Genomic DNA, 11,288 nt, shown 5'->3' with positions numbered 1-11,288 from the left:
TCCATCAAAAGAAAGCACACTTCCACCAGTTTTGCGAAACCTTTCACACTCCTTTATATTTTAATGTCCACCTGTAGCAGATACAAATGTGTATGTACTAACAGCTTAGCATGGTACGACTGCACTCCACAATGGTTTCTAAAAGCACCACTTTGCATCTTTCACTTCTCGGTTCATGTTCACATGTGTTCATTGCAATTTGTATCTACCACTGTTGCATTTAATATGACGAGTTCGTCATGATGCCACGACGGAAAGTATGGCTCGCTCCTTTTTCGTCTTCCTCTTCTTCCTCTCCTTGAACGCTCTCGTCGCGTCCGTAAAGAGCGCCACCTCTTCCCGCGCGTCGATCTCTCTCTGTAGAAAGTCGAGCCCGGCCAGGTTGAAGCCAACTCCGTCTCTGGCTTGGTCTAGGTGGTTGAGAGTGCAAAGCCGCAGCCTATCCACGGTCGACACGAGCGCCGAGGTGGCCCCGATCTGTCCGCTGTGCACTCGCAGCAGGAAAAACAGGCAGCGACAGCACAGTTCTGCCTCCCAGTTGCGACTCAGTAGTTCGGCGAGCGCCTGGCATGAATGGAAACACATTTGTACGCATGGCCAGTACACATACACTAATCAAAGGGATACTGAACAAAAATTGGAAAAACTGACGAAAACATCGAAATTCTACTCGGAAGACACGACTGTTCCGATAAACAGCGTTTATTTTGCGTATTTTTGAACAGTTGCCTGTATTTTTGATGGATTGTTGGCGCGCGGCGGCTGCAGGCGAGCCGTGACGTCACATTCGCCGAGACGCATGCAGGGTGCACGTGTTCCTGTCCTCCTCTTCGCTTTCTCAACCTCTCCTTTCATCCCACTCTCCCCCTTCCACAAAAGTGCTGATGTTTTACTCAATTGTTGCTTTACCCCAGCCGGGAGCATTGCTCGCTACCGCCGCTGTTCATAGTGGTTGTGGGAATCGTACTGGTAGCTTGAGCGGGATGAGAGACGCGGGCGACGGCTGGCATTGTTCGCATGTCTAGCTCACGGTGCGGCCGCTAGACGCGGCAGTTTGTGAAAAACGCATTAAAGTCATTACTTTCCTCTAGTTTCTGCCTGAAATGAAGGCTGTGTCTGTCGATTTCAAGAACAAAATCTTTCAATTTGGCTGAAAATCTTGGGGGCAAATTTTTGTTCAGTATACTTTTAAGCAATGTACCAGTGTCAGTTACTGCAACAAAGTAAATAATTGTGGTGTCTCAACTCGTACAGTCCGTGCGATACGCGAAATTGATGTGGAATAATACCTAAAGTCTCTTTATTAACATTTAATTGCTTTTCACAATGCAATCCTCTCAATGCAGAATTTTAATTAAAAAAAGAAAGCCAGCTCAATGCATACAGGCCACTGCGCAAAGAACACAATGGAAAAAAAAAAGTCTCGCAGTGTCTGTTATGCATTCACCTAAGACGACTAGGGCAAAAGCTGCGACTAGCTTACCGTGCACTTTACATCACGCGAATGCCACAAAGACAAAACAAATAAGCGGCTAGTGCGGTCACATGACATCTGCACTCATGCCAGTTTTTATATCCTTTAAATCGCGCGAAAGCTGCGAAGACAAAGTAAACTCACAGCTTGTGCACCTTGACTTATGAGGTGCATAGGTGGTCATGCGACTTTCTGTATGGCACACATTTTTTTGCCGAAGGTCACATTCGCGTAAGCAATATAAGGCTTTCACCTTAATAAATCATGAACGTAGACATTGCAAGCTTGAATCAGCCCTTCCTTCTGTTCGTAACCTGAGCAACTAATTTTTATTGCACACGTGTGACTGTACATGTTTTGGACTTGGTGACCTGGATTGCACATGGCCATCAGACGCTCCTAACGTGCCAAGAATGCCTTGCTCTCGCCCGACACTAACGCTTTTAAAAATTTCCGCACACTCCATGCAACACACCAACCTTTAGAAGGTCGACGACATATCCGAACGGAAGAACGAGCAGCGTCTCTTCCAGTTCGCTGTAGCGTATCCTCCTGAGCGTCTCGAGCACGTACCGTTCCGGACAGGTCGTCTGGTAGACCGTCATGAGTGGGTGGGGCGCAGGGGGCGCAACTGGTTCTGCCGACGCTTTGCGCTCGATTTCGTATTCTCGCAGCTTCTCCTTGTGCTCCCTGTACACGTCGATGGCCTCCAAAAGCCGCTCCGCAATCTTGACAGTCTCGGTGGTCTTCTTGGCGGCCAGTCCCAGCTCGTCCTTGCCGCCCTCCCTCGGGATGACTGCTTCCTCGAGGTTCGCGTTGGCCTCGAACTCCGCCTCCCTCTCGTTCTCGCGTTCTTCCTCCAGTACGAGGGGCTCTTCGGTTTTGAGCCAGAGACGCAGGGATCGGTCGTGCGAGGCCGTGACCACGTTTCGTCCGTCCGGGCTGATGGCCAGCGCCCACACTTCTGCCTGGTGACCCTCAAGGGTGACGATCTAAAAAAAAAAAAAAAAAAAACACCGCAGCGTGGTCAACACGTAAGCCCATGAAGTTTGTGAGTTTGACATCACTCTCTAATAAATGTGCCGTACAATAAACACCTTCCGGAGTAACCAAGTGTCTTGTACAGTGCTCCAAGATTGAAACGTGACAATTTGTGGTAGTAAACCACATCCTTTTGTTTCCACCGTCTTCAGCCCGTGACTTTAACACTTGCTTCAGTGGCCAGGTTTGCAGCGACATGATATGGTTATCTTGTGCAATTGCGCATACCAGGCATTATAATAAAAAAATTTGATGTCTCGTTTCAATTTGTCAGCAGCGTACATATGTGCCAAACTAAACTTGAGAAATCTTACTGACATGAGACCGAATGGGGGAATTTACATAAACTAGCTTAAAGCTTGCAAGGTACTTTCACCAATGGAAGACTTCTGACGGAAGGTCCGTAGACGAAGAAGTTATATGCTTTTTGCAACTACAGTTCACTTAACATGCACTTTACACAAAGTTCATAAAATTGTAAAATGTGCCCAAATCTGCAATCTCTACAGAAGAATCAAGAGAGCTGGCTGGTATCGGCAACAGACTATAAAACGCTCTGATCCCACAATATCCATAGGAGCTATGGGGTCTGCACATTTGGTGTGGAAACTCGAGAGCTGCTGAAGAAAGATGGCTGAATAATGTGACGGCCGAACAACGTGCAAGTGCCAGTGGTTCTCAGCAGAGCAGAAAATTACTGCACAAATTTGGCCTCTGCTATACAGTGATTCCAGATCTTTTAGCCCAAGACTATATCAAATGAAGTATCGCTGATAGCACTTAAAGAGACTTGTAACTTGAAAATATGTCGCACGCAAGAATTTCAGCAACACACCTTATTATTTTTACAGTTTGTATCAGTCAGTATCCTGAACACTCTTCATCTGGTGACCAGTGACTTAAAGGCCAACTCCGGCGATTTTTTGGCCATGTCAAAGTAATGGTGCTTTTATGTTCCTGAGACGCCCCTGTTACGGGCCCGATAGCAGAAATACTCGGCAAATTGGAGAATAATTTAAAATGAGCAAAAAAGCGCAACACCGAAACCGAAATCCAACCGAGTGTGCTGTCTACGTATGACGTAGACGTTACGAACGAACTGGAAGTCGCGCAAGGCATGCCGGTCACGCCGGCGCGCAGTATGAAAACTGTGACAGCCGGGACGAGCAGGCGCACAGTGGAGAGGTCAGCACGCCACGCATCAGCTGTAATGTCTGCGACTGACAGTGCCGCGTCTGATACTGACAGTGTCTCGGCCAGCACAGCAGACGCTCGCTGTAGCGGCCGAAGTTAGCGGTGCCCTCGGCTGCGTCACTTCCGCCGCCTTCCCAATACTGAAGTCACAAACGCAATGTTGCCAATAATTGTGGGAAGCCAGGAGGGCATTTGCAGACAATCTTTAAAATTCATTTGCAAACAATCTGCGCATGTCTCAAGCCTGTAATTTGGCATAAATGACGGAAACATGCAAAGGAACTTACCCAGCGAATTTCATTGAGATCCATCGACCTCGAAAAATCGCCGGAGTTGGCCCTTAAGCTAAATACCTTTCATGATTACATTGCACAAACCAGAACACTATTCCTTCATCTGCATGTCGTAAGCATTAGTCGGAGGTAAGAGAGACCATAAGTATATGGACACAACGCATTCGGCTGAAAACAGTGGAAATAGTACGAATCATACACATGCACATACAATGTAACCTAACGTGGTAACGAAGACATAGCTACGCAATATTCTACAGGTGTATTGAGCAACCTAAGCATACTAGTATATCACTGAACTAGTAGCCACCTTCTGGAAGTTGTCTGCGTCCCACTGCTTGATTGTCGAGTCCTTGCCTCCGGTGAAGAACATGTGCGTCTTGGGCAAGAACCTGAGGCACATAACACTGTCGTCGTGTGCAAGGATAGACCGATGGCAATCACCGAAGTCGAGCCCCCAGATCTTGACGCTGCGATCGGCTGAACCGGTTGCCAGAAGGTTGCTGTCGTAGCTGACGTCCATGCAGAGCGCGGGAAACTTATGACCATACAGGGACAGGAAAAACTTTAGAGTGTCCATAAAGAAAACTTTGACGGTGCTGTCCATGAGCGACACTGCAAGCAGCTTGCCGTTGGGGGTTACACGGACGCAGAGAACGTCTTCCGCCATTTCGAGAGTTCTAGTGTGGACCAGTGTCAGGGCCTTGGCCCCGTCTCTGTCGACGAGGTCGAAGTCCCAGAACTTGACGGTCTTGTCGCCACTACCCGAAACGAGGCCCCTCTGGTTCGAGTACACGTCCAGCGACCAGACGGGACCGGCGTGCGCCGCGACTTCCTCGACGAGACTTTTGGCCCCGATGTCAAAGAGCTGGAGCTTTCCGGTCTTGGTGCCCACAACACAGTGCCTGTCCCCTGGCAGAAAAGAACAGCAGAGACCATAGTCGCACGCCATGCTTCGCAGGCACTGCTGACTGGTGCGGCCCCACACCTTGACGGTCTCGCCGCTGACCGATAGGATACCGGTGTTGTCCGAACTAAAGGACACTGCCCTCACGTCACTTCTGTGCCCGGTGAGTTGAATGCTCTCGGCCAGCACCGGAGTGATGCTCTTGTCCGTCATGTTGAAGACGTAGAACTCCACCTGGTTGTTCTTGAGACCAACCGCTGCCTTCGCCAGACCGTTCTTTGCGGAGAAGATGTCGAGGCAGCAGGGCTTGCTGGTGCACTTGAAAGTCTGCAACCTCTCGACCGTGTCGGCGATGGTGACGTCGGCTTTTGGCTCCTCCTCTTCCGGTTGGTCCTCCTCCGAGGCCATCTTGAGGCGACGCTTCCGGAGCTTGCGCTGTCGCTTCTGAAGTTTGCTCTTGATCTCGGTCTCATCATTCAACTTGAAGACCTCGACCAAGGAGTCGACGCCGTGGCAGAGGATGGCCCTCTCGGACGGGTCCACGGCCAGTGAGCACACCCTGCCTTTGCCTTCGCGCATGACGCTGCCGAATTTGGTGCACGTCAGTGGGCAACCCGCCTCGTCTTCTGCCTCTTCGTCGTCCTCGACGACGTCACTACGCCTTGTGGTGGCGTCGTCCTCCGCGGCGTCCGGGCGACTCTTCTTCGCCTCCGCCGCGTCTCCCGAGGTGTCCTGTCCCGACGGCTGCTTGTCGGCGATCGCCCAGACTCGCAGTTCGCTGTCGGCGCTGCCCGTCACGAGCCAGCTGTCAGAGCGCACCAGCAAGAAGTCCCACACCTCGCCGCGATGGCCGACGAGCGTCTTGAAGCAGTGCTGCGTCTCCAGGTCCCAGAACTTGACGAACGTGTCCTTAGAGCTGGAAACCAACACGTTGGGACGCCGGCGCATGAAGCGGCACCGTGTCACCACTCCCTTGTGGCCCTTGAGCCTGAACATACCAGCTTCGCCGACGACATCCCACAGAATGATGACCGCGTCTTTTCCCGCCGAGGCGAGCCTTCCTTCGTCGAAGTCCAGGCTCGTCACGGCCGCCTTGTGACCCTGGAAGGTGATCGCGGGTTCTCCGTGGTCCTGGGAGACGTCGAATATGCGCACCGCGCCGTCGGCGTATCCGACGGCCACATGCCGGTGATCGGGGCTCGTAGCGAGACACGTCGACGAGTGCTTCTGGCCCGAGAAGGTCTTCACCTTCTGCTTGGTCTTGGTGTCCCAGAGAAGCACGTTTTCGCAGGCCGTCACAGCGTAGTAACGGGACGCCGTGTTTTGGTAGCGCACGAAGGCCACCCGAGCCTCGGCGCTGGCAAGGACACCGAACACGGGTCCGCTGGTGAAACGCAGGTACTGGTGCGTCAGCGGCATCTCGGTAGATCAATCGAACGAACCAAGGTGCCGGATTCTCGCCGGTTCAATGCTCAGTCGCGTCGTCCCATGCTTCGCAAACATGAAAACCGATGCCATGTGCTCGCCATGATGCCAACTTGCCGCTCTTGTGGTTTTATTTTTCTACGAGTGGTGGCAGCACTGATATGACAAAAAAAAGTATTATTTTTGCTCAAAACATGTTTTTGTGTCTACTTCTTGTTACCACCACCTTATTAATAATGTATACTAATACCACTTTTCTATCAGAATTACGATAACGTTGCTAGTTTTAAAACATTATTTTAATTTAGACGCTGCAGAGGCCGCTAGTTAACATACTTAAGCACAGAACTTTCTAGTGGGCGGGAATGCATAGAAATACCGCGAAGGAGGTGTATCAGAAGTCTATAATTGAGCAAATTTTTTTTATGCATAGTGCATAGTTTTGTTTTCGTTTTCTTGGCGTTGTGTTGCGCGCTGCGGGGGAGGCTGACAGCAAAAGGGGGCAGGGAGCATCACGCGAGCGAGGACTACGGTAGCAGCAGCGGCCGAGCAGTTGGCCCTGCGTGCGGCGAAAGCGGCCGGATCCCAGCGGCGGCAAATTATGGTATTTCGTGCCCCTTGTTTGTTTTTGCCAATCACGTTGATCGCCATGGCTACTTCCACTGCCGAGATTTTCTTCCGGCGTAGCGATGGGTCCACGATTCGGACGTGGTCAGCTGTTGCGAGACCGCCTCGTCGTGAGGCGACGACGCTGTATTGATTGTTCCTTTCAGTTGCGATAGTAACCCGTATAAATGCATCCTCGCGCGCTTTAAATGCCGCTCGTTACAGCCCAGCGACTTCCGTGCGCATCTAGCTGACAGGTGCGCAAGGCCGTGGGTGTCCGTTCCGAGTCGGTTGTTACGGAGATTGGCAAGGAATTGGTAACCTCGCGCGGCCTTCTCGTGAGGCCGGCTTTTCAGCGCGGCACCGTTACGTTGCGTGCGTGCGTGCTAGCAGCGCGCGCGCTGAGTTCCTGACGTGAAGTTGCGCCCCCCTGGAGCGCCGCGCTGGCGTGCCTACGGTCTCGGAGATAACGGAGATACAGCTACATCGGTCACAGCGCATATCGCGAGCGCAGCCAGTCTGCCGTAGTTGTTCCTTTGCTGTTTTCGGGTGGTTTTGTTAGCCGCGTCGACTGAATGCGTGCTGCTGAGTCGCGCCACCCTCGGCCGCGCGCGCCCGCTACTGTGTCATCACTTTTCGGAGACGGAGATTTGCCGACTCAAAGGTCAGACAACGACTTCTCATCGTTTTGATTTATGCTCGGCCCTCCTCCGCCATGCGTTGAAAGTGCCCTGTCTGGAACCTTTTGCTCGAAAGAGCGGCTGTGTTTGCGGTCGGAACTTGCAACATCGCAATGCACTCCGTGTTTGATTGCAGTTTCCTGCGTACAGCTACATGTGTAAGTTCATTTGCCGAGTTACCGTTATCGCTACTGCTTGCGCAACACGCATGCGAAAATCGTTTAATCTCTGCGCCCCATAAACTGTGCAAATCGGCTACGGAAAGAGAGTGGCACGACGCACGTTGTCGCATTGGTACGGCTTCTTAGTCCCGTCGTGTTCCGCTACCCAAAGTATAAACCTCGAAAAACGAATACGCGGTCAGTTAGCTTTTATTAATATTAGAATATGTGTTAATATACCGGTTGCCTTTCATTATTTATCGTATGTATTAGTTAGTTATCGCGTGCTGGTACCCCTTTTTCCAAAGAATTACGCGTCACTGTACAACTTTCCTGCCTCGAATTCATTGCTCTTCATATCTTGATGCAGGCTTTGTCTCATTCATGCTGGCTTCATTCGTTCCTTTTGACTGGATTGCACATTATCTGCACACTGCCGCACATATGTCTGCAATAAATTGCAAGCCATTTTGTAAAAAACAAAAAGATTGAGATCGTTTCTGGCCTAAATAAGTTCCCACAGTAAGCATAATTTACGTGTCGTGCCAGCCTCTCTTGAAATATCATTGCCATTATGGTGTTGAAGCTGTATTTGAAGCAACAGTGCATACATTTGAAGCAACAACACACACACTGCCATCATCCCGACGTGTGTGTTGTTGGCATTTGTATATATTATAAGGGAACAAGTATGAATGACATTTCCATTGTTGCCCCATTTTGGCGAAAGAATGCTGCTTCTCGTGGCCTTTCTTTGCCTGTCGTGAACTGTGTTAGAGGGAGCAAAGCACTCCCTCTAATAAAATGTCGAGCCTTCTCTGTAGCCCGTGCACATAAGTCGCAAAAAGATTGTTGTGCTGTGGTTCAACAATTTCTTGGCCGTAGTTTTTACTTGCGCTGGATGTGTGTGGCTCATTCTAGTTTCAAAAGAAACAATGCTGTTTCGGAGGTTTATTGCAATAAGGACACAAAAATTGCAGACATCAAACACATGTATGGACCACGGATGACTTGATTACTGTACAGCTTAATTACTGTAATTTGTGGCACTGATTCGTTCATGCTAAGCAATTGTGGGTAAATTTCCTTTTCAGGATGCTACAGCATTAGAGAAAAATGCAAAACCAATGTGAGAGTATGAAGCGTTTTCAAAGTTAAAAGTATAGGAAATTTTACGGAAAACGCTATGCCAGCTATTCACATGCTGCTTGCGTAGACGACTTAAGCACTTTGGCCAACACAGTTTTCCTGAATGATTGAGAGGGTCTACGCAAACAACAATAATTTAACTCTATAGTTTTGCAGTTATGGTATATGCTTATTATTAAGAACTTGAAGGGAGTTCATATTACAAAACTTCATTTTGATTAATTCTTATAGCCTGCTTGTTTTGCTGTTCCTAATTGAATTTGACATTCACAGATGGGGAGAATCGTGACGTTAATGAAGGTGAGGATCATTTGACGTAGCTGATAGCATATAGTATGCCATTCCTGAAGCCAGGCATAGTACAATGGCCGCGTTTCTGTTCTCAGCTCTCGAATGTGATACCTACTTTTTATTTACCATTGAAATCAGCTACGTCACATGTGGGTTTTGTATATGTCTAGATGCTCCCGCCTTTGTACACAAAATTAGCGCAAGGAGTGTAAAATTCGCTGATGAAAATTCAGATACACCAGTACACTAGAAGAATCAAGCAAAATGGACCGACCTTCTTTAAATGTTGTTTTCAAAATTCTGATGATAAAGATGACCAATTGCCAAGTAAAAGTAAACATTGTTGATTGGGTTCATTGTTCTTTTTAAACTATATCAGTGAATGAATATTGCATCTGTGAAATTATACAGTAGGGACCACTTTTGCAGACAGCACTTGAAGCAAGACCTTGCACCAGTCACCTAAGCATGCATGTTGCGTGTACTCACGTAAAAATAATATGTGTAGCTAACGGAGCGTAATTTTGAAGGCACAGTACGAAAAAGAAAAAAATGGTGTTTTTGAAGAAGACATGAAAATCAAGCACCCCCAACTGCAGACTACTGGCTTCTTGCTGCGTTTTCTATGTACATCATGAGTTTTCTTTGCATCTACTCAATATTTAGTCAATTTCATGACCTCAGATTAATTAAGCTAATACAGCAGACCACTTGCGCTCTTAGTATTTGTGCACCGGAATGTCAGTTGTCCACATCACTTTCCCATTGTACTTGAGCATATATCAACCTTGAGGGAAATGCCAAGGATAATGCGTCTGGTAATTTTTGCATTCAGATGAATTATCGTGTAGTCACTGCCTTCTTATTTGTAGGAGCTAACATAGTTTTTTCATGCTAATTGAGGGCTACTGCTACTGTAGTCCTTTTCAGCAGCTGTGGTGTAGCAAAACTTATGAAATGAGTTTATCTAATTCGGCTGGGTGAAATTCCCACAGGATGCACGCGCTGTTACTTACGGTGAAGTGTTCTTAAAAAGGTGGTTCTGGCATTACTGTTTGACGTTAATTTGCAGAAGTAGTGTTAGAACAGATGAATTTATGTTTCACACAAAAAAAATTCTTGGGTTTTAAGTGTCAGAACCAAGGTATGATTATGAGGTACGCTGTAATGGGGATCTCCAAATTAAATTTGACCACACGGGTGGTGAAATTAGCTTTGTTGCCTGGGGTTCTTTGATTTGGACCTATACAAATGCACAGGTGTTTTTGTGTTTCTTTCCATATCGAAAGGCGGCTTCGTGCATAGCAGTGCGACATTTACATTTTAACCTCTAAGCTGCCATGGCATGGGTGTGTCTGACATTTTGTATATCACAAATACAAATATGAAAAGAAATTTCTGCCCCTTTTTGCCCTTTAGGTGAGCAAAGGGAAGCTTGTGTCGAAGTGCTCTTATTTTGATGCCTAAAAGCACCGCATACGTTATAATTGAAATTACGTTTTCCCATTGAGCTTAGAGGCTCAGATACAGTTGTTATTATACTTAATGGCCGACATAGTTGTTTTGTGGCAAAGTGAGATAAAAACAGTCCCCGTTTCCTGTTCTTTTTGTTGAAGGAAGGGTGAGAGGGGTTGCATATACGCTTCGTCTGTGTTGACGCTTTTCGATGTTGACATCCTAGTCTACAGCTGCATCTGCTTCATGACCTTTCGCACATAGCTTCTGATTTAGCTGCACGCGGCAGGAAACAGCTGCCATGCTGGCTGTGAGCGCAGGTGCTACCTCCGTGGTGGTAGTGCATTCATAGTAAATGAGTTTTGGTCTGCATGGTGGAGTTTGGGCCGCTTGGATTCCATTGTCGTTCCCCGCTGAGGTGCCTGGGGGGTCTTCTGCTGTAGCCTTTTCCTGGTGCGTATGGTGTTCACTCTCTTCTAATGCGCTAGTTGTGAGGCACCTCTTCACCCTTCCTAGTTAACAGGCAAAAAAATTAGTGCCGCAAGGCTGGAACCAACAGCGGAGCTTGGCGTCCTTCCTCGTTTCTCTTTGTTTTTCTCTTCCTTTCTTTCT

The 11,288-nt window shown here is 48.3% G+C and overlaps 2 protein-coding genes across 3 annotated transcripts in view; one reads left to right on the top strand and one right to left on the bottom strand.

The window, feature by feature from the left end:
* Positions 1–204: 204 nt before the first annotated feature.
* Positions 205–6,471, bottom strand: LOC119373651 (WD repeat-containing protein 3). The gene is made up of 3 exons (XM_037643707.2): positions 4,313–6,471; positions 1,954–2,466; positions 205–564 (listed from the first exon to the last, which is right to left on the bottom strand). Exons 1-3 carry the CDS (start codon positions 6,326–6,328, stop codon positions 238–240), a joined length of 2,856 nt encoding a protein of 951 aa, XP_037499635.1. The 5' UTR covers positions 6,329–6,471; the 3' UTR covers positions 205–237.
* A 1,287-nt stretch (positions 6,472–7,758) lies between these two features.
* LOC119373655 (alpha-1,6-mannosyl-glycoprotein 2-beta-N-acetylglucosaminyltransferase) overlaps positions 7,759–11,288 on the top strand; it is a 31,005-nt gene continuing 27,475 nt past the window's right edge. The window contains exon 1 of one of the 2 annotated variants that reach the window (XM_037643713.2): positions 7,759–7,778. In XM_037643713.2, coding sequence (XP_037499641.1) covers positions 7,775–7,778 — 4 coding nt within the window. In that variant the 5' untranslated portion in view covers positions 7,759–7,774. Of the gene's footprint in view, positions 7,779–11,013; positions 11,130–11,288 lie in introns of those variants that run through there. The other variant, XM_037643716.2, reaches the window with a different exon arrangement.

The sequence above is a fragment of the Rhipicephalus sanguineus genome, chromosome 11 (genome assembly GCF_013339695.2).
Source record: "Rhipicephalus sanguineus isolate Rsan-2018 chromosome 11, BIME_Rsan_1.4, whole genome shotgun sequence".
NCBI lineage: Eukaryota > Metazoa > Arthropoda > Arachnida > Ixodida > Ixodidae > Rhipicephalus > Rhipicephalus sanguineus.
Note: the sequence above shows the minus strand (reverse complement) of the source record. Positions and strands in the feature narration are given on the sequence as shown.

Excerpts from the sequence above, each read along its gene's own strand:
- LOC119373651 (XM_037643707.2), bottom strand. The coding sequence starts at position 6,328 with ATGCCGCTGACGCACCAGTACCTGCGTTTCACCAGCGGACCCGTGTTC. Across the intron at positions 2,467-4,312 it reads ACGCAGACAACTTCCAGAAG|ATCGTCACCCTTGAGGGTCA; the intron begins GTGGCTACTAGT and ends TTTTTTTTTTAG. Across the intron at positions 565-1,953 it reads ATGTCGTCGACCTTCTAAAG|GCGCTCGCCGAACTACTGAG; the intron begins GTTGGTGTGTTG and ends CATTCATGCCAG.